Source organism: Odocoileus virginianus, chromosome 1 (genome assembly GCF_023699985.2).
Source record: "Odocoileus virginianus isolate 20LAN1187 ecotype Illinois chromosome 1, Ovbor_1.2, whole genome shotgun sequence".
Taxonomy (NCBI): Eukaryota; Metazoa; Chordata; class Mammalia; order Artiodactyla; family Cervidae; genus Odocoileus; species Odocoileus virginianus.
The window spans coordinates 21,024,588-21,045,054 of record NC_069674.1 but is presented as its reverse complement, the minus strand read 5'-3'; the positions used below and the strand labels follow the sequence as shown (position 1 = coordinate 21,045,054).

General features: G+C 40.3%; 1 protein-coding gene across 1 annotated transcript in view; it reads left to right on the top strand.

The window, feature by feature from the left end:
• EXOC4 (exocyst complex component 4) overlaps nt 1–20,467 on the top strand; it is an 814,875-nt gene that overhangs the window by 97,531 nt on the left and 696,877 nt on the right. Inside the window, exon 7 of the mRNA XM_070465647.1 lies at nt 8,070–8,244. Within this exon, the coding sequence (XP_070321748.1) occupies nt 8,070–8,244 (175 nt within the window). The remainder of the gene's footprint in view (nt 1–8,069; nt 8,245–20,467) is intronic.

Here is a 20,467-nt window from a genome sequence, read left to right as displayed (position 1 = left end):
GAGAGCCATCTGGACAGAAGATACGTTTGGGAGGATTAGCGAGTGGTGATTGAGCTCACCTAGAGCGAGCGTGAGGATTGAGCAGAGTTGCCAGCAATTAAGGAGCAGGCTGGGGAAGAGGTTTCCGATAAGACACCACCAGAAAGGCAGAAGCAGAGTGGAAGAGTTGGAGGAATGAAACCTCTGACTTGCTGGGGCAAGTGATAACCTTGCTGGAACATTTGCTGGAAGGCAGTGTTTCGAGGAGGAGAACATGGTCAGCAGAAGCAAGTGCTGCACCTTCTTGAATAAGGACTGAAGAGGGTCTTTCCTTTTTCCTTCTTTCCTTTCTCTCTCTCCCCCTTCTTCTTTATTAGTATAGTTGACTTACAGTGTTGTGTTAGTCTCAGGTGTACGGCAAAGTGATTCAATTATACATATATATCTATTCTTTAGATTCCTTTCCCTTACAGATTGTTACAAAGTATAGTATACTGTTTACCCTGTGCTATAAAGTAGGTAATTGTTGGTTATCTGTTTTACATGGAGTAATGTACATATCTTATATTGAGCAAAATGCTGACTTGAGACTTCTGTGAGAATTAGTAGCATGCCAGACGTGAAAACTGGTTGGCAGTGAGAAGGTAGAGGCATTATGGGCAGTTTCATTGACTCTTGGCCGCCTTGGTTTCCCTAATGTCATACAGTACTAATAACTCTCTGTCTCTTTTCTTGAATTACTTCCTTTTTTTTTTTCCTAACACCATTTAAAAGAAATGCTGTCCCAAACTGAACACTTTGTTCTCTATTTCTGAGCTTTAGTTTTTTTGTTTATAACATGGGGAATACACATGGTGCCTTGCTCATAGAGTTGGCTTGCAGATTAAGCACACACTCCGTGCAGTGCCTGGCCTCTTTTCTTGAATTAGTTCCTTTTTTTTTTTTTTCCTAACACCGTTTAAAAGAAATGCTGTCCCAAACTGAACACTTTGTTCTCTATTTCTGAGCTTCAGTTTTTTGTTTATGATGTGGGGAATACAAATGGCGCCTCCCTCGTAGAGTTGGCTTGCGGATTAAGCGCACACTCCGAGCAGTGCCTGGCCTGTTGTCATCAGTGTGGCCGGGGTGATGTAGTGGTCCCTGTCATGGTCCTTATTTTGCCGTCATTGTTATCACCTCACTCCTGCCTCACTGTTCAGAGAGCTTGTCCATCATGAGAGCTTCAGCTGTGGGCACCATGCAGGAGGAGTCAGCAGGGGGCTTCCCCGGTGGTTCAGATGGTAAAGAATCCCACACGTCCACAGGGACTGTGTTCTTACTCTCTGGCCCAGAAGGCCATACATGTCACTGTTTTGTCCCTTCTCTTAGTCCATTGTGACCATCTGTTTTTGTTTGGAGGGATTATACAGTCAAAGAGGAATGAAGGAATTGACTCTTACTTATAATGTGAATTTGGGCTTCCCAGGTGTTGCTCGTGGTAAAGAATCTGCTTGCAGGAGATGCAAGAGACTCAGGATTGATCTCAGGGTCAGGAAGATCCCCTGGAGAAGGGAATGGCAACCCACTCCAGTATTCTTGCCTGAAACATCCCATGGACAGAGGAGCCTGGAGCCTGGCTGCATTCCTCCAGCTCTTCCACTCTGCTTCTGCATTTCTGGTGGTGACTTATCAGGAACCTCTTCCCCAGCCTGCTCCATGGTGTTGCACAAGAGTCAGACATGACTGAGAGATTGAGCAACGTGAATTAGGACTCTCTTACTTATCAGTGACAGAACCTGCCTCCCACTAACGTAATTAAAGAAGGGTTCTGTTGGGATGGTACTAGTGTATCTTAGGCAGTGCAAGCAGGACTTCACTAAGCTGGGGGAAGAACAGAGATGCCACTGGCCCGTGGGGACATCTGAAGTATAACTTGTCTCTTCCTGTTTTCCCGCTCCAGGTGGTAACTGTTAAAGATACAGAAAGCAGTTTACTATTGCTCTGAGTTTGCTATTCAATATACTTCCACTTAGAGTTTTCTGTTTAATTCTCACAATTTATAATGAGGAAGTTCACCTGAGGAAATTTGTGTTTTGAGGAGCCTGAGATTTGGAACAGTCTCATGATATGTTGATAATCTCATGGGTGTTCAGCAGAGAGCTGGTACCAAGTCTAGCTTTGTAATGCCAGTCCTGCATATAGGCATTTATGCCACATTGCCATCTCAGGACTGAAATTTTCTTTCACCAACTGTGATGTTATATTGAATATTATTGCATACTGTTTTGTGACTCTGGAAGTAACCTCTGTGTGTGTGAGAGAGAGAGATTTTCTTCTGACTGGTAGAAATTGTAGTTAATGGGAATTCTTATCTCTATGATTCTTAGGCTTATTCCTATCTGAGATCTTTTCTTAGTTCAGTTTAAGGACTGTCTGGTAGTTTAATGACTCTGCCTGCTCTTTTGTCTTTTGGATCAGTGGTGAAAAACTTGAGCCTAACGGGATTTAAGCAACTGAGCTAGCTGCAGTGTCCTGTTTTATTTCTTCTTTAGTTAATATTTTGTGGGGAGGGGAGAGTGGAGTGGAGAATGACATTCCTAGGGCTTTGTGTGGGGGTTATCCTGAGTGTGTCTGCCGCTAAAGGCAAGCACTTGTTTTCTCAGTTTAGTGTTGTGAGGGCAGTCGGCGAGTGTATACGAATATTAACAACATATTTCCGTTTATTTCTGGTAGCTTTAAATTGGAACAGACCAGTGCAGTGTATGTCCTGTTTATGTGAGTGGTGACTGGTCTCTGTTTGCTGCACTGGGAGAGAGTCATCTTGCTTTTTCATTTTCTTTTTTAGGCGGGTATGTACTGGTGAGGAATGGTGGGCCTTGGCAAAATGTGGGACTGACTTGGATTCTTCTTTGTTATTGGCCATTCACTCCTCATCTTGATGCTGAGTTCAGTGTCCGTTGCTCCCCTGGAACCCTTTCCCCAAGGTCACCAGGACCTGTGAGTTTTACGTTTCTGTCTTGACCTCCAGGCCTTGACTCTGTTGCTCTTCTCTTCTCCTTTGTCTCCTACGGTTCTCCTTCCTGTCTTCTTTTCTCCCTCCCCCCTTGCTTCCTAACCATCTTTTCACAGCTGCTATTTCAGGAAGTGTTGACGCTGGATCTGGCTTGCTTTTCTTACTCTGCATATTATCCCTGAGTAATCTCACCCCCTCAAATATTTATCACTTTGTAAATTTCCAGTATCAGTCTGTCTCCCGAGCTCCTGACTTGCATATGCAAGTACTAGTACATAACACCTTAAACTTAACATCTTCAGATCTAAACCCAGAAGGAATCCTTCAGTAATTTGTCTTCACTTTAATTCATTCTCATTCCCTTTGCCTCCCCTCCCCACCCCTCTGCCCTCCCCAGTCTCTCCATCTTTCTATCAGAAAAGATAACTGTTGTCTTCAGAGCTGCTCAACCCCAACAAAGGGATCCTGAACCCTCCTCGCTCTTTAATTATAGCACCATCACCTCGTCTAATTCTGTCCCCTTTCTAACGTGCTCCGTCCTTCAGTCGTGTGGGGTTCCTGGAACAGCTATTAATTACTGCTTGGTTTTTCAGATGGGGACACTTGGAGAAGTTGACAGATTTTCTCATAATTACGGGGTTGGGGATTTTCAGTGTTAGAAAGAATGCGCATCGTTTGCTTCTTTGAAGGCTACTTACATGAGAAAGGGAAAAACAGACGACAAGTGAACCAAAAGAGGAAAGCTCATGTCCTCCTGGTAGTGAGAGTCCACAGGAATCAGTGTTTACTTCACTTTTTGAGACATCAGGTTCCTTTTTCACTGTTGTATATGTTTTTGCTTCACCACAGGGGATGGCTTGAGACCTCAGTGTCCTAACTCAGAGCCACAGCTGATGGTTAAAAAAAAAAGATCTATTGAGATATGGTTCACATACTACACAAATCACACCTTGAAACATGGTTTTTAGTATATTCACAGCGTGGGAAACCATCACCACCATGTAGTTCCAGAACATTTTTGTCCCCTGCTGCAAAACAAACCCCATATGCTATGGTGGGCAATTCCCACCTACCTAAGTAACCACTGACATATTTTCTGTCTGTAGACTTTGCCTATTCTGAGTATTTCATATAAATAGAATTACACAATATGTAGTCTTCTGTGGCTTTTTTCACTTAGCATAATATTTCCAAGGTTCATGTTGTCGCATGTATTAGTACTTCATCTCCTTTGATAGCTAAATTATATTCTATTGTATGAATGTACCACTTCTTTTTGGTCCGTTTGTCAGTTGATGGATATTTGGATTATTTCCACTTTTAGGATTTTACTATCATTGTTTTACTAATATTTTAATATTATGAATAATGCTGTAGTCAGCATTTGTGTTGTACATGTTTTTGTACATATATGTGTTTTTGTTTTTCTTGGGTATGTACCTAGGAGTGGAATTTCTGGGTCCATACAGTAATTCTATGTTTAATGTTTTCAGGGACCACCAAACTGTTTTCCAAAGCAGTTGCAGCATTGTACATTCTCACCAGCGCTGTTTGAGAGTTCTGTACATCCTTTCCAATGCTTTTTTGTCTGTTTTTTTCATTATAGCCATCCAGGTAGGTTGAAATGGTATCACCTGGTTTTGGTTTGCATTTCTCTGATGGCCAAGATGTTGAGCATCTTCTGTTTGTTTACTGGCCAGTCATATATCTTCTTTGGAGAAATGTGTTTAATATATTCAAATCCTTTGTCCAATTTAAAATTTGATTGCCTTCTTGTTACTAGTTACAAGAAATCTTGAGATGTTTTAGATACCAATCCTTTATCAGGTAAATTATTTGCAAATATTTTTCTCCCATTTCTTGAGTTGCTGTTTCACTTTCTGGATGATATCACTTGCAGCACAGAAGTTTTAAATTTTAATGTCCGAGCTGCAGGTTTTATTGGTATAGTCAAGACTGTTCCGTGAGGAGGCAGAGGAGAGTTTTCCTGTCTTAGAAATTGGTGAATGTTTCAAAGTAGGCAGAGTGGCAGGTCGAACCTCTCCACTTCTGGCCTGGCTCTTCTCCTCCTTTTCTTCCCCAGGTAGCCTCTCTTATGACTCTTGATGGTCACACTGCAATAGATCTATCTTGGTCTTGATCCTCCAGGTGCAGTGGCCCGGTCTCAGCATTTTAATCGGGGATTGCTATTTCTGTAACGTTAGGATGCCATCCATCTCATTTTACACCTCAATTCCCCGTTAGGTCTCTTAGGGGCAGGCAGTGCCCCTCATGGCCGAGTTGCTCTTGTCCTGAGCGGTAGCCACGGTGTGTGCAGTCGTGGAGTCTGGTGGCCCCGGAGGTAACCAGAACAGCCCCCCCCTTTGGAGGAGCCACTTCTCTTCCAGTGTGTTTTATCTCGGGGTTGTTAGGCCTGTACCTAGAGCTTCATGCCATCGGGAAGTTGGGCACCAATTTGTCTCATGCTTTTGAATGTCATAAATCAATATTTTATTTCATTTCATTTCCATCAATATCATTTCAACAGAAACAGACTCGGATTTGGAAAATAAACTTAGGGTTGCCAAAGGGGAAAGATTGGGGGGGGGATAAATTAAGAGGTTGGGATTAACGTATACCCAATACTATGTATAAAATAATGAACAAGGACCTACTGTATAGCACAGGGAGCTCCACTCAGGATTCTATAATAACCTATATGGGAAAAGAATCCAATAAAGAGTAGGTAGTTGTTCATGTATAACTAAATCACTTTGCTGTATACCTGAAACTAACAAAACATTATAAATCACCTATGCTGTGCTGTACCAAGTCGTCTCAGTTGTGTCCAACTCTTTGTGACCCCATAAAAGTTCATTTTGAAAATGTTGGGGTATAGCTTAGTGTTACTAGATTTTAGTTTTGTCAAGTAAGGACTTTTGGCAATGTAGCTGCTGTCATGGAAATAAAATTTTTCTTATCACGAGAATACCAAAAGGATAAAATTAAATACATTTACTTTTGTAAAGTGTCAGTGTATGGCCTTACTTTTCTCTCTACCACTGAAAAATGCATTGTGGTCTGTGGACTGACATTTGGGAACCACGCTTTACACACTCAGCACAAATCATTATTTGAAAAGTAGAACCTTAGCTTAATCAGGTATATTTTCTGTATGATGCCAGGTACCATTCTTTACACAGATTATTTACCTACACTGAAGTTAACTATTTCAGTTGTTTACAAATACAGTATATAATTCTGAATTATATATGTATATTCTAGACTGGGAGGGCTACATAAATTTTTATTGATTCTGTCTTGCCTAAATTAAAATGTCAAAGAGATATTAGGGTTTTATCATAAGATGGTTACTGGCTGTCACGTTGGCACATTAGTTATAGTAATTGGGCAGTAAAGAAGCCATAGGAATAGATAATATGCTATACATTTTGATGAGATTGTAGTTATAGCCTCTTATTTATGGTAATAAAATCTTGTTAATCGACTTGCCGACAAGCTCTTGTGCTTTCCTTTTCTACTTTCCAGGTTGGTTCATAAGTCTCCTTAGGAACTATGAACTGAGAGCCACAGTCACATTCCAAGATTGTCTGTGCTCGTTCATGGTATACACATGAAATTCATTTAGCAGATATTTGCTGATCATTCTTCTGAGTGCTCCAGTGTATACAGTGATGTACAAAGCACTGTCTGCTCTATAAGACTAGTAATGGGGAAGGGAGGTGAAATGTCTGTATAGAAATAAAAGTGACCCACCTTGATTGAGTCACATATGGCAGCCGCGTGTGATAGGTTCCTTAAAAGTGGGATATACTACTATTCAGGTTCAGAAAAGGAAAGAATGATTCCAAGCATGGGTGATCAGTGATGCTGTAAGGCTCAGAGATGGGGGAGTTACTCTGCATCCATGATATGAGCTCTGCGCTATCTCTGAATATACATCTGCGTTGTAAAAGTACAGTGAGAGGTAGATGGCGATGGCTGGATGCACTGACATGGAAATCAGCTTTGTTCTAGGCTCAGCTGCCTTGCAACCTCATTTTGTGCCCTTGAGTATATAAAATTGATGTAATAATATGTGTCCAGCATCTCTCACTATGAAAAATGAGATAATGCGGAGGCCTTAAGCTGCTCCCTGTGGTGAAAGTCAGATTGCTTGGCAGGTGTGTATTTTTTTTTTTTCAGGCAAGTTAGGCCACACATTTGAATGGGAGTAAGCTCAGCTTTCCATGACTAAAAGGATTAGTGTCCTTACCAGAGTGCCCAATTTATTGCTAGAGAATAGCATATTCTGTGTAACATTTGAACTGTTGTCTGAGAGATTGCCTGAATTCCTTAGAAAAACTTCTTACATGAACATACAGTATAGTGATCACTGAATGATGTTAAAAAGGAAACAGTTGTGTATTGAGCTGCTACTGCTGGTTTATGGCCTTTACAATTGTCTTTAAAATTTTTACACCATGTCCATTTTTTAAAATTGAAATATAATTGATTTACAACATTAGTTTCAGATGTACAGCAGTGATTCAATTCTCTATATATTTATGTAGAGATTCTCTATATATTTATATATTATTCTCTATATATTTATATATTTTCCTTTACAGTTTTATCATAAATATAAATATTTATACTTATATAAATATTTAAATTAGTTCCCTGCACTATACAATAAATTCTTAATATCTATTTTATTTATAGTAGTTTGTATTTCTTGATCCCATACTACTAATTTATCCCTCCCCACTCCCTTTCCCATTTGGTAACTATAAGTTTGTCTTCTCTATCTGTGATTCTTTTTCTGTTTTGTGTATAGATTCATTTGTATTATTTTTTAGATCTCATGTGTTCACTGATATTGTGCACTACTTGTATTTCTGTCAGATTTCACCGTGTCCATTTTATAACAGAGGAACCTGGGGCCTCAATAAAGTTTCAGAGGTTACTTAGACAACTATTTGAAGTGCAGACTGTTGAAATGCAATGTGCTGTTTCGCATGGCCGTGTGCTACTTTAGTGTGATGTTTTTCTTGTAGCCCAGTGTCAATCAGTTGTGTGTGTGTGTGTCTATGTAAATGTTTGTTTTTTTCACTAGGTTACTTCTAGAACTCCTGGAGCTGCTGTTTGACAAGTTTAATGCTGTAGCCGCTGCGCACTCTGTGGTCCTGGGATACCTGCAAGACTCTGTGGTGGCTCCACTGAGTCAGCAGGAAGATGTCAAATTGTATGACATGGCAGATGTGTGGGTGAAGATCCAAGATGTTCTGCAGGTAAGGTCCTTTGACAAAGGGTGCCGTCTTGATTCAGGATAACAAGTAAGAACATAAAAAAACCAGCCACCTAAAATATTTCCTTACTCATAAACAGAGTGAGAATGTAGTGTTTCTATTTAAAGGTGATCGTTGCTGATGTTATGGAGTTCTGTCATCTTCAAAATACCTTTAAAACAAAGTTTTTTTGGCCGGACTTTAAAATTGGGACATTCTTAACATGTAGCAATCAGGTATCTATAGTATTTGACTTCCTGTTGTAATGTACATTACTTCGCTGGAATTAGTCATATGTTTATGTAACAGTGTGAAAATATTCTTAAAACACTGTTTTTAAACATACATGTAGCTTAATTTTATGACCATTTTTCGTAAAGTCAGCTCTTGAATATGTTGGGGTAAAAGACAGGTCAAGAGCTTATATTAAGAGATGAAGATAAACCTGTAAAGTATAAATGCATCACTTTGATTTGTTGATGATCGGAGCAATGATATTAGTGTTTGGTGTGATGCTGCAGAGGTGGTATTTAGAAATTTTATTATATTTTCTCTCTATGTGCCAGGAAAATGTATTTGATTTGGCCAAATGAAAATGAGAAATACAATTAAAAGTTAGCTGAAAGAAATTTGACATAGCTCAATAGAAGTGACTTGGTTAGACAGCATCTACTAATAGGAAAAATAATAAGTATATACAGGGAATTGAAAAATGTAACTGTAGAAATGAAATTATTTGCATGGCAAATAGGAGTCTTTGCAGGAAAAAATAAATCATGAATGTAAATTGTAGTCATTTTCGAGAGTATAGGCATGCTCTTGGTGGATTGATCGATTCCTGGTTATTCATTCATTAGACAGTTTTTTGGATGTAGTTTGTGCTTTATTGATGGTTCAGTAGAAAGAATATAGATTGCAACTATATTCTGTGAGTTTGTTTCGCTGCTCTGTTGATTACCATGTAGCCATAGTAGGTGCTTGTTGAATATTTGTGTATGAATAAAACATCTTTATTCCTCGGAAACTGGTTATTTAATATTTTATGTCTTGGTTTGTTCATCTGTCATGGAGATATAAGTTTTTCAGATTACATGCTTATTTTAAGGATAAGACAGTAGATTTTTTAAAAGTAATTTTTATTGATGTATAGTTGCTAAGATAATAGATTTTTAAAGCTGTTTCAAAAATAGTTAGAATTAAATTCATCTAGTTCTGTCCATGATGAGGTTACCTCCTACCCAAAATGACTTGAAAACTGGATGGACTCAGGTGATCAGCATGGTTACATGAGGTCAGTTTCACGTTCATCCCAGCTTCTTCTCTGGGGATGCTTTCCAAAGTGTGACGTAGGAAAGTGAACAGACATCAGCAGACTCTAAGCAGATGAAGCAGAGGTCAGGTTTCAGGGATGTGGGGGCAGCTGCAGTTTGTGGATTAGGGTACCAAAGGAGAGGGGATTGCAGAGTGAAGGAGCCCCGGAAATCTGAAAAGAGTGCTGTTGAGCCTTTGGTCAGAGATGAAGTTTCACACACTCCAAGGCGTGGCAGATAGCTGTCCTGGGACCGTGAGCTGAATGGAAATTGCACAAGTTGCCACATGCCAGCCAGCATTGGAGCTGAGACCAGTCAGTGTAAGGAGAACTTGGTGAACGTCCTGTGCTTTCAGATGTGCCCAGAAGGGTTGTTTTAGGACTTGGGCTGTTCTAGCTGTATAATAAGGGATGCTATACTTCCACATAATAAAGCTCCAAACCAGGTTTCTATCGTGTTAGCCTGTCCACTCGTGAATTAACCACCTGCCAGAACGAAACTGACTCTAAAGTAACATAATCTGGATTCTCAATAATGATTCACCACCTTGTCCAGCATACAATTATTATACTTGCAAAAAAGCTGAAAAATATGACTCATCACCAGAATTTTAAAAATGTAATAAAGATTAATGCCTGAAATGAAAAATATACCAGATGTATTTAGCCACAGATTGCGTGCTGTAGAAGAAAGAATCAGAAAACTTAAAGAAAAATCTATCGAAACCAACCAAAACTAAAGTACAGGGAGAAAATAGACTGAAGAGAAAAATGAACAAAGCCGTAATGTCCTATGGAACAATATCATGGAATCCAACATTTGTGTGGCTGTGAGTACAGACAGCGGGGAGAGAGATTGGGGCAGTTAGTTATTGGAAGAAGCAGTGACCCTAAATTTCTAAATTTGTTGAGAGACATAAACCCACAGATACAAGAAGCACAACAAATCACAACGAAGATTGACATGAAGAATACCATACCTGGACATATGATCATCAGGTAGCTGAAAAGCAAAGAAAAAAATCAAGGTAGCCAGAGGGAAAAAGGACACATTGCCTATAGGGAACCAGTGATAAAAATTTTTTTTCACTAACTTCTCATCAGAAATAGTACAAGCCAGAAATCGGTGTATATCATCTTGAAAGGTCAGGAAAATTTACCTCTAGTTTGATACCTAGTCCCATCCTTGACCTTCTGAATAAGAATCACTGTGGATAACCACCGGATTTTGTGGGGTTGTTGTTTCGGCTCCTAAGATGATTAATTTGTCTGAGATCCTATAATTGGGAACTGTTGCTTTGGGCCAGTGGTTCTCAAAGTATGTTTCTTGGACCAGCAATATCTGTGTTACCTGAGAGCATGTTAAAAATGCAGATTTTTATTCCTACTTCATAGTTACTGAATCAGAAAGTCTAGGGGTGTGGCCATACATTCTGTATTTTAATAATCCTTTCAGGTGACCTATATGCACGTCCAAGTTTGAGGACCTTTGTTTTAGGTGATACTGGCCCATTGTGGATTTTGACTGGTGTGTGGTGAGACGAAGTTGGCTTAATATGGTAGCGCTGAAAGGGCTGGATGTACAGGCTGGAAACTAAGGCAAGGCTACTATTAGTATTTTGTAGGCTAATGGAGAGTCAGTGGGTTATATTATTTGGAGATGTTGTCTTATAGTGGAGTAAACGACAGGCTTTCATGGAAAATGTTAGAGGAGTACAGTGAAGAGAGAAAGATTTGTAAACCTTTAGGAGTCTTTTGGAAACTCTAAAACCATCTAGTTGACTTTTGCTGCTTTTTCGTATGACAGATATTTAGTGACATTTTAGTGTTTAAGCTGTTGGGGCCAACTGTGTGCTCTCATCATCTGTCACCCCCTTCTCCTGCTCTCGATCTTTCCCAGCATCAGGGTCTTTTCCAGTGAGTTGGCTCTTCTCATTAGGTGGCCAAAGTATTGGCGCTTAGGGCCAAGTTAGTTTTCTTACACTTGTTGTGGAATGCTCTTTAGGTTAAGATCATTCCTGGAGAACAGATAAAGTTGAGAACCATAGATGCCTGCAGTTAAGCATGTACCTGCATGAATGACGGTGATGGGATCATATAAATGGAGTTTCAAGTGTTTAGAGTTCGAATTTCAGTGTTTCTTTGAACAGAAAGTGTTTCTTGCTGAAAAATTGAAATGCTCTTTTGTGTATTAAATCTTGGAAAAGAAAACAATTTTTGATCATGGAGAGACTTTGGCAGCCTTTCTCCACTGGAACCTGGGCTGTCCCCGGCAGGCAGAATGTGTCGTGTAGTTGGAAGGCTCATTTGTCTCCGTGTGTTTGTGCCTGGAGACAGCCGTGTGTGGAGACAAGGCTGTAGCTATCACAGTAACAGGGTGTCAGCGTTTTCTCCTGGTGTCGGCTCTGTGACCACACACCGCTGAACTTCCTTTTCAATTTTACACTCTTTTTGAAACTGTGATAATAGGAATACATGCTTTTGTCCCTCTGAGCAGCAGCAGCACATTCCAAAATGTCACCTGCTTGATGACATGCCTGTCATACCGTTGACTGCACATTTTCAAGTGTATCAGACTGCGGTACCCTAGAAATACAAAATACTCCATTTCTTGTGGGATTTAACAGAGGAAATAAGAGGATCACTTTGAACAAACATATCTTTCAGGTGTTTTGATTCTGGAAAAAAAAATCTAATTTTTTCCCACATTGCTTTTCAAAACAAAACTGCTTGCTTTGTCATTGTTGGCTTATGTGTGTAACCAACCCCTGAATGTACTAGGTAGGGTTGTGCAGATGGAGGCAGGGGGTTGTAATTACACTGTCGAACCAGTGGCTATGATAAACAAGAACACTTCACTTTACAGTGCCCCGATCTCTTTTTCGGGAAATGAACAGAGACAGAATGGAACATCATCTTACTTTTGCTAACTGCCACTGAAATGTTTAAATAGTGATAAAACTACCCTCATGCAGAGAGAACTTGAAGTTTGCCATCAGATATGAACATCCACAAATCGTATTGGTACTGACCCATGACCTGGAAGGTTTTTCAAGGAGACAAATGCAATTTCTATTTTGAATCCACGTCTGAAACTAGGTTATTCTTAGATTTTTATTTCATTTGATATTTTGGTTAGCTGAGGATTCCATTCACCTTAAAGGAAAACTAGGTTCCCCTCCTGCCCCCAAGTATTTTAGGCCGGATAACTTGTGAGATTATTCTTGCAGAAATCATTTCTCTTCATTTCTCAGCCTTTAAAGCTCTTTGATAGCCTCTATTTTGAGTGGCATATTAAAGACATGCTGTCAGCCAGGCCGTTGAATCTTCAGAAAGGTGCTAGGATGTTTGTTCTGTCTTGTCAATGGATAGTGTGTTGCCCGATGAATGGAATGCAGTTAACATGTGAGAGTTAAAGTAGAAATCTTCCTCTAAATTTAAGTCAGTTCCATAGCCTAGGACTCTCCGTAGGTTGTTTTATGTTCATTACTGAAAGCAAGGATTGCTGGGCAGTCAAGGAGATCCCTCTGGTTCCCAGTGCATTTATGGCAGCTGCACAAGTTCAAGGTTCCGTTACAGCACCGAAGAGTCATATGTAGAACTCTGCTTGCCCTGGCCTTCTTTTAAAATGTTTCAGTCAGTGATTTAAATGCCTACCTTGGCTTGGACTTTGACATGTTGACATTCAGCTGGAAAATCTATGATGTTTTTAGTTGACTCATTTAATCGAAGTGATTTTAGTTCTTGTATTTTTAAAGATTTTGGGTTGAGATATGTCTTATTAGGAATTTTACTAAGTGTCTGTACAGAAGTTTTACTTATACCTGTGTATGTATACATGTTTTCAAATTGTGAAAATTAAGAATTTCAAGATTCAGTGGATATCAGTCACTGAATAGAGATTTGGCTTTTCCAATCCTAAAATGCCAGGTATTTTTTTAGGTTCACTAAAATTGGTTTAAGCCCTTGCTTTACCCTATAGGGTCAAAAAAATGATCTCATTTATGTTTTTGCCAGTGGCTTCAGTTTAATAACCTGAATGTTCTGAATATCTTAGTAGTCACAACTATTAGTAGTCATTGAACCTTCCTCACAATCAGAATGATCTGTGGATCCTACATCTACAAAGCCTCTTTTAATAGAATTCCAACTGATTCTAGTGCACAATCTGGTTAAGAGCTACGATGAGCAAGTAGTTATAGGTGTGGTCATCTTAAAACCAAGAGTGTTAGGAGACAAGTCTTAAGGGCTGGGAGAAGTTTATAAGAAGTGCGTTTAGCTTTATTTGGAAAGATGTGCCACTGTGGCATGTTTAGGAGGGAGTGTGTGTTCTATGAAGTAAATGATGATAGGTGTTGAAGCTCCATAAAGACAGGAAAATGCCGTAATATCTACACACTTTCAAGAGGAAAGGAAAACTAAATGACAGTGCTGTAATTAATCTCCATTTAGAGATTTTGGTCAACTTTACTTACTTATTAGCAGCCCAAAGACAGCAAACGTAAGAAACAGATGTTTTGTTTCTTCTCTCCCCACCCCTGTTTATTACTTGTATGAGTTTTTCAGATTTAATGGAAGTTTGTTTTTGTTAACTAAGTGGAAAGGTATTTCTTTTTTAAGATGTATATGTAAAAGAAGTTTATGAAATTCCTTTTAATCTTGCAGGGAGTTGGGATGAAAACATAAAAAATACAGAGCTGTTTATGGTCCCAGGTTAAAATTTCAGAGATCACAGAGGAAGAGGTCAGAATGGGTTAAAGTACTTGAGCTCGTGGGCAAGGAGAGATTTGGAACATCCAAACATGGTTAGGGTTGAATATGTAATACAAATAGTATTATAGAGGGCTAGGGAGAGTGGAGGTTTTTTTGATCAGTTTTGGAAAGTATTACCGAAAGTAAGTTTGAATAATTTTGACTGCCATAGAGATCTTTAAATAATAGAGATAGGGCAATTTGGACTTGCCCCTTTTGTCCATAGGCTGCCATTACAGGTTTTTGGTTTTTTTTTTGGTTTTTATTATGGAAGATATCAAACATGTTCAGAAATACAGTGAAATGTATAATGAACCCCATGCAACCATTGTCACATTTTACAGTTTGCGAGGCAACCGATTTATAGTACTGTTGTCTCAGATCTACCCCTGCCCATTTCCCTTTCCCTTATTTTAAAAAAGTCCTAGAGAGCATATTGTTTTATCTGTAGTCCAGTGTGAATCTCAGAAAGATAAGGTCTCCTTTTAAAAACCATAATCATACCTAAAGGCATAATTTTCTTACTATCAGATATCCAGTCAGTGTTCACATTTCCCATTTCTCAAATGTCCTAATTGCATGTTTTTTACAGTTTGTCTGAATCAGGATTCAGATAAGGTTTAAACACTACAGTGTGTTTATTAAGTTTCTTAAAAACTATTTTAATGTGTAATTTCCTGTCTATCTCATTTTTACTTCTTGAAATTTATTTATTGACAAAGCCAGATCATTTGTCCTGTAGCATTTCCTACATTCTGGCTTTTAGTGATTGCTTCCCCATGGTGTCTTTTGCTCTTTATTGATGTTCCTAACTTAGGTCAAGAGGCTTCATCAGATTTAAATTGTTTTGAGGAGGGCATGATTACTTCATAGATGATGGTTAATGTTATACTTTTTCAATAGAAGAATGAAATGGTGAAAGTAGTATTTTTAGGATGAGTTTTCTGTGGATTTAGTATTTAGTTTTCTGTGAATTTCTGTATTTTTAGGATGCATTTTTTAGGCAGCAGTGTTCACAGTGAATCACTGGAGAAGGAAATGGATGGAGAGATACCAATTAGAAGGCAAGTTCAATCAATACAGGAAGGAGGGGCTAGACTAGGGCAGGGCCCGTGAAGAGAAAGAACAGATAAGAGAGATGTTGAAAGAGTGAATTTTCTGAGCATTTTAACATTGACTTTAAGAAATGGAGAGTCTCAAGTCAGGGTGGAGTTTTGAGCCTGTGTGGTTAGGAATTAGGATCAAGAAGATACTGCTTTGTGTTTGTTAAATGTGAGGTATTAACAGAATATCCCCATAGAATTGTGTTTCAGGCAACTAGAGATGGGACACTGGAGGCTAGGGGAGAGCTTAGGGTGGGAGATAGAAATGTAGGGACCATCTGTCTGCCTGTGGATAATAGCTGAATCTGTACTAATGGACCAGCCCAGAAGCTCATGAGTGTAAGAGTGAAGCAAGGACTGTTTTCCTTTGGTGCATGCGTGCGTGCTCAGTCACGTCCGACTCTCTTGTGACCCCATGGACCATTGCCTGTCACACTCCTCTGTTTATGGAATTTCTAGGCAGGAATACTGGAGTGGGTTGCCATTCTTTCTCCAGGGCATCTTCCCAACTCAGAGATGAAACATGTGTCTCCTGCATTGGCAGGCAGATTCTTTACCATTGCGCCACCTGGGAATCCCTACTTTCCTTTGGTAGTCCATCAGTTTAATCAGCTCTCCAATGTTGCTCCAATGAGCATATTTTATAGTTCCCAGAGATTGAGACTTCTTAACAGTGATGCCACCTTTTGCCTTTCTTTGCATCTGCATTTTTCCATTATGTGTGGTTGATACGGTAGCAATTTTTGAGCAGGACCCAAATGCTATTCCAGTTAGATAGAGATGGTGGCTTTCAGCATCTGGCCATTCCTTAGGGGGTGTGGACAGATCCTTGGAGAGGGAATAAAAGCCTGTTTTAACAGATCTGCAAGTGACCGCCAGAGGAAGTGAACAAACAAAGCAAGCAGGACAAAAAGTCCATTGGGCCAGCCATTAGGAAGAGACCTTGGAGTTGGGGTGATTTGAGGTTTATTTCCCTCATCCCTGGACCAGGCTACACCGTGGCTACATCATGACTGAGAATTGGTATGTGAAGCTGGCACCAAGTGTTTCCTGATACGTTCCCTGTTTCTTCTCTCAGATCCACCAGAACTCCAGGAAATGTGGTTAATGGGAAGCCACAAAAAGTAAATATAGTCATTAAAAGTCCTTCCTAGCTTAAAGGAACTTAAGAAGCTGTTACTCAGAGATCTCTCCAACTGCTTTACAGCATCTCATTCACCACCTATGTGTCATGTACACTTTTGCTTAGTTATAGAAGGATGGATAGAATACAGTTTTGCTGCCAAATCTATACCTGTAATACCATTCAGGTGCTGAAAAAACCTGAGCCCTTCACAGAAAAATTGTCTTTAGAATCATTTTAAGTTATTTTATCCTTAAGATTATAGCCAATTGTATAGCATTCAAAGGTGCATTTTTTTTTTTTTTAAGTATTTCTGGTCTTCCTGAAGTCTTTGTTGGTGTTGTTGGAGTGGCACAGTAGTGAGTGGCATGAATCCTTTTTGATGAGCTCCCTAAAAGTTCTGAAGGAGTTTTAAAAAATACAAAGTGAACAATGACACAAAATGCACCACTTGGGATAGGATTCCATCTCAGGAGAACAAGGGCTGCCTCCAAATGGACTGCAGCAGATGACGAAACCTCAGCACGGAATAGCCAGTCTCACGGGGGTGATAAATGACAGCACATCAGTTATGTGTTAGCAGCGTGATATGGCAATGAAAAAGGCCAGCACTATTTTGGGCTGTGCTGCACGAGCAGCGTCTCCTCCTGGAGCTGGGACTGATCATCTCCATCTACCCGGTCTTGGGGAGGTAGCATCTGGGTTGCTGCCGTGAGTGTCAGGCGCGTGTGCACCAGAATGACAGACAAATGGGTGGGAGTCCCAAGCCGAGCATCTGTAGTGATGAAGGACTTGAGATGAGGCACATTTCAGTGCTTTTTGGAGAGCTGGCATGTTTAGGAACAAGCACGGAAGCCAACAGAGGTTAACCTTTTCGGAGATGGGATGGCGCTGAAGAAACAAGCGTCATTGTGAAGTTAGTCACTCAGAGAGTCCTGACTCTTCAGTCATTAGCACTGACTCGATACAGAGCCCTTTTGAGAGGTTGCTCAAGTGTTATCACAGAGAGTGGATCATCAAAAAGGGCCCCAAAATAAAATGAAGTACTTGCTTACAGTCAACCAGGTTTTTAATCAAGGGATCAACAAGGATGGAAGTGTCTGCTTATAGTAAGAAAAGGAATAAAAAATCATGATGGATAATGTAGATCTGATGCTTTCGATTGGAAATTTGAATGCAGGTATTGAACTTGGCAACAATGGGGGTGAGACCTTTACAGTGATTTTTTAAAAATTCAAATGTGAAATGAACACAGTAGTATAGATGAGCACAGCAGAAAGGCACGCAGAATGTCAGCTGACATGTCGGGGTATTTCTACAGTGAGAACTGGCGGGACATAGGATGGTCCCCTAGGAAAGTGGAGTTGAATTTCATTGGCCGTTTGATCCTGACAGAACTGAATGTGTATCAGTTGGGAAATAGACTGAATATCTCTGCAGCTCTTTTATTTCTTTCTTCTCTGATTCTGGGTCCTGTTGATGATCTGTTCACCTGCTGTGATCAGAAAGAAACACCACCTCTTGTTTTCCCCCACCCCAAGGGGAGGGAAGCACATTTTAGGTCCTCTGCTGATTGACATAAGCTAAAGTGGAGATTCATTGCCCTGAGGTTGACCCAGCAGCAAAGTCGCCTGATCTTAGAGAATTACTCCCCTCTGTTTGAGATGCAGGTCAATAGGGTCCCTCACTGGAGGTGGATACTTTTGATCTAGAGGGGTGCTGGGTATGGGGTCAGGATCTTCTTTAGAGACACGTAATAACCCCGTAGGGTTGCCAGCTGGCCTCCCTGGGGTGCAGCGGAGTAGAAGACTTCAGGAGTGAAGACCAGTCCCATCCCACCTGCTCCTCCCAGGATTTTAATTTAAGGAAAAAGGATGTTGAGGTTAGGTGATCATAGACTCTTCCTCTATCCTGTAAAAATGTGATAATTCCAAGATTTTCGATGATTAAGGGCTCCAAAAGAAAATCTTGACTTCTTATGGTGTGGTGCATGTGCCTGTCTTTGTAGTAGCATCATTGTATAGTAAAAGAAGCAGATTGGAAATGCAAATTAAATTTAGGTTTATTACAAATGATCTATCTCCTTGTATTAATTAGGTTGTGCATAAGGTTTTTTCTTTTTTTCTTAGTCATTTAAGTGCTCCCACAATTTGGACAAAGCCTATTTTTCCTTCTTTAGTTTACCCTTGTCCTATGTGCTATGCTGTGCTCAGTCATGTCTGACTCCTTTGTGATGCTGTGGACTGTAGCGCTCCAGGCGGCTCTGTCCATGGAATTTTCCAGGCAAGAATACTGGAATGGGTTGCCATTTCCTTCTCCAGGGGATCTTCCCTCCCCAGGGATTGAACCCAAGTCTCTTAGATTCCTGCTTTGGCAGGTGAGCCATTTGGGAAGTCCTATGGAGATGCTGTATTCTAATTAAATTAGTCTCTCTCTGTCCTCCAAATATGACACTGTCCCTTCTCACAACAACACTGTTGATCCTGTACATCCTTCCCACTGTCTTTGCCCTCATGCCTGCATACCTTCTCTAATATACTCCAGTCTTCTCAGTCTTATCTCATCTGGAAGCATTCACTGAGCATTTCCTTTCAATTCAAGGGCAACTCATTGCCCTTGTATTACTACTTGTTTAACATGTCTTGTAGTTCTGCATCTTTTCTTTGCTGAATCTGCATCTTTTCAGTCAGATAGAAGTCCTCTGGAGGATCATTTCATATACGTTATTCAGTTTCTCACCGTGCTTTCCCACATTCAGTTTTTAATTCCTTTTTCAACTAGTCTTTAAGCTTTTCAAGAGAAGGAGTGGAACTGTTGTTTATTAACTGTGAGTTCCCTGCCTGCCCCTAAATTTGGTACTACTTCCTATGTTCAGTATGCACCTAATTAACATTTCTTGAATGGATGAATAGTAGATAGCCAATACATATCAGTTGATCGGTTGATTTTAGGATTGTGTTTTATTTACGTTTTTTAACGTATTTATTTGGGCTGCACTGGGTCTTCGTTGCTGCATGTGGACTTTCTCTAGTTGCAGCAGGCAGAGACTGCTCTCCAGTTGCGGTGCATGGACTTCTCACTGCAGTAACTTCTCTGGCTGCGGGGCACAGGCTCAGTAGTTGCGGTGGGTTCAGTTGCCCTGTGGCATGTGGAATCTTCTTGGGCCAAGGATCAAACCTGTGCTCCCTGCACTGGCAGGCAGATTCCCAACCACTGGATCACCATGAAGTCCTAGGATTGAATTTTAAATGCTTTGTAATTATGATGAACTTTGTAGATTTAAAAGTCATGTATTAATAGCAGAGGACTCATAAAGCTTTGTGACGATGAAGACTTGAAAGAGTGCTGCATTCCCAGGAGAGCAGTTCATCCTCTCCTTCACTGGATGGCAGTGAAATCATCCCTGGGGTTTCTCTTGACCAGGCAGAATAGCTCCAGGTTCCACACAAGAGACATGAAATAATGTTGGCAAGAGAAACTGTTAATAATTGAGACCATCACTGGCTTGTTAGTATTGGGTTGGCCAAAAAGATCATTAGCATTTTTCTGTAGGATGTTATGGAAAAACCCAGACAAATTTTTTGGCCAACCCCATAGAACAGTTTTTGCTTATCAGCATCATTTTTACTATGAAAATGACAATACTTTTTAGGAGCTTCCCTGGTGGCTTAGATGGTAAAGAATCTGCCTGCAATGCAGGAGACCCAGGTTCGATTCCTGGGTGGGGAAGACCCCCTGGAGGAGGAAATGGCAACCCACTCCAGTATTGCCTGGAGAATCCCACAGAGGAGCCTGGCAGGCTACAGTCCTTGGGGTCTCAAAAAGAGTCAGACACGACTGAGCGACTGACACATGAACTGATGATACTTTTGGAATATGGTGACAAATTTGCTAGTTGGTTAAGTCAAAACGATCCCCAAACTGCCCTAAGTTCTTTGG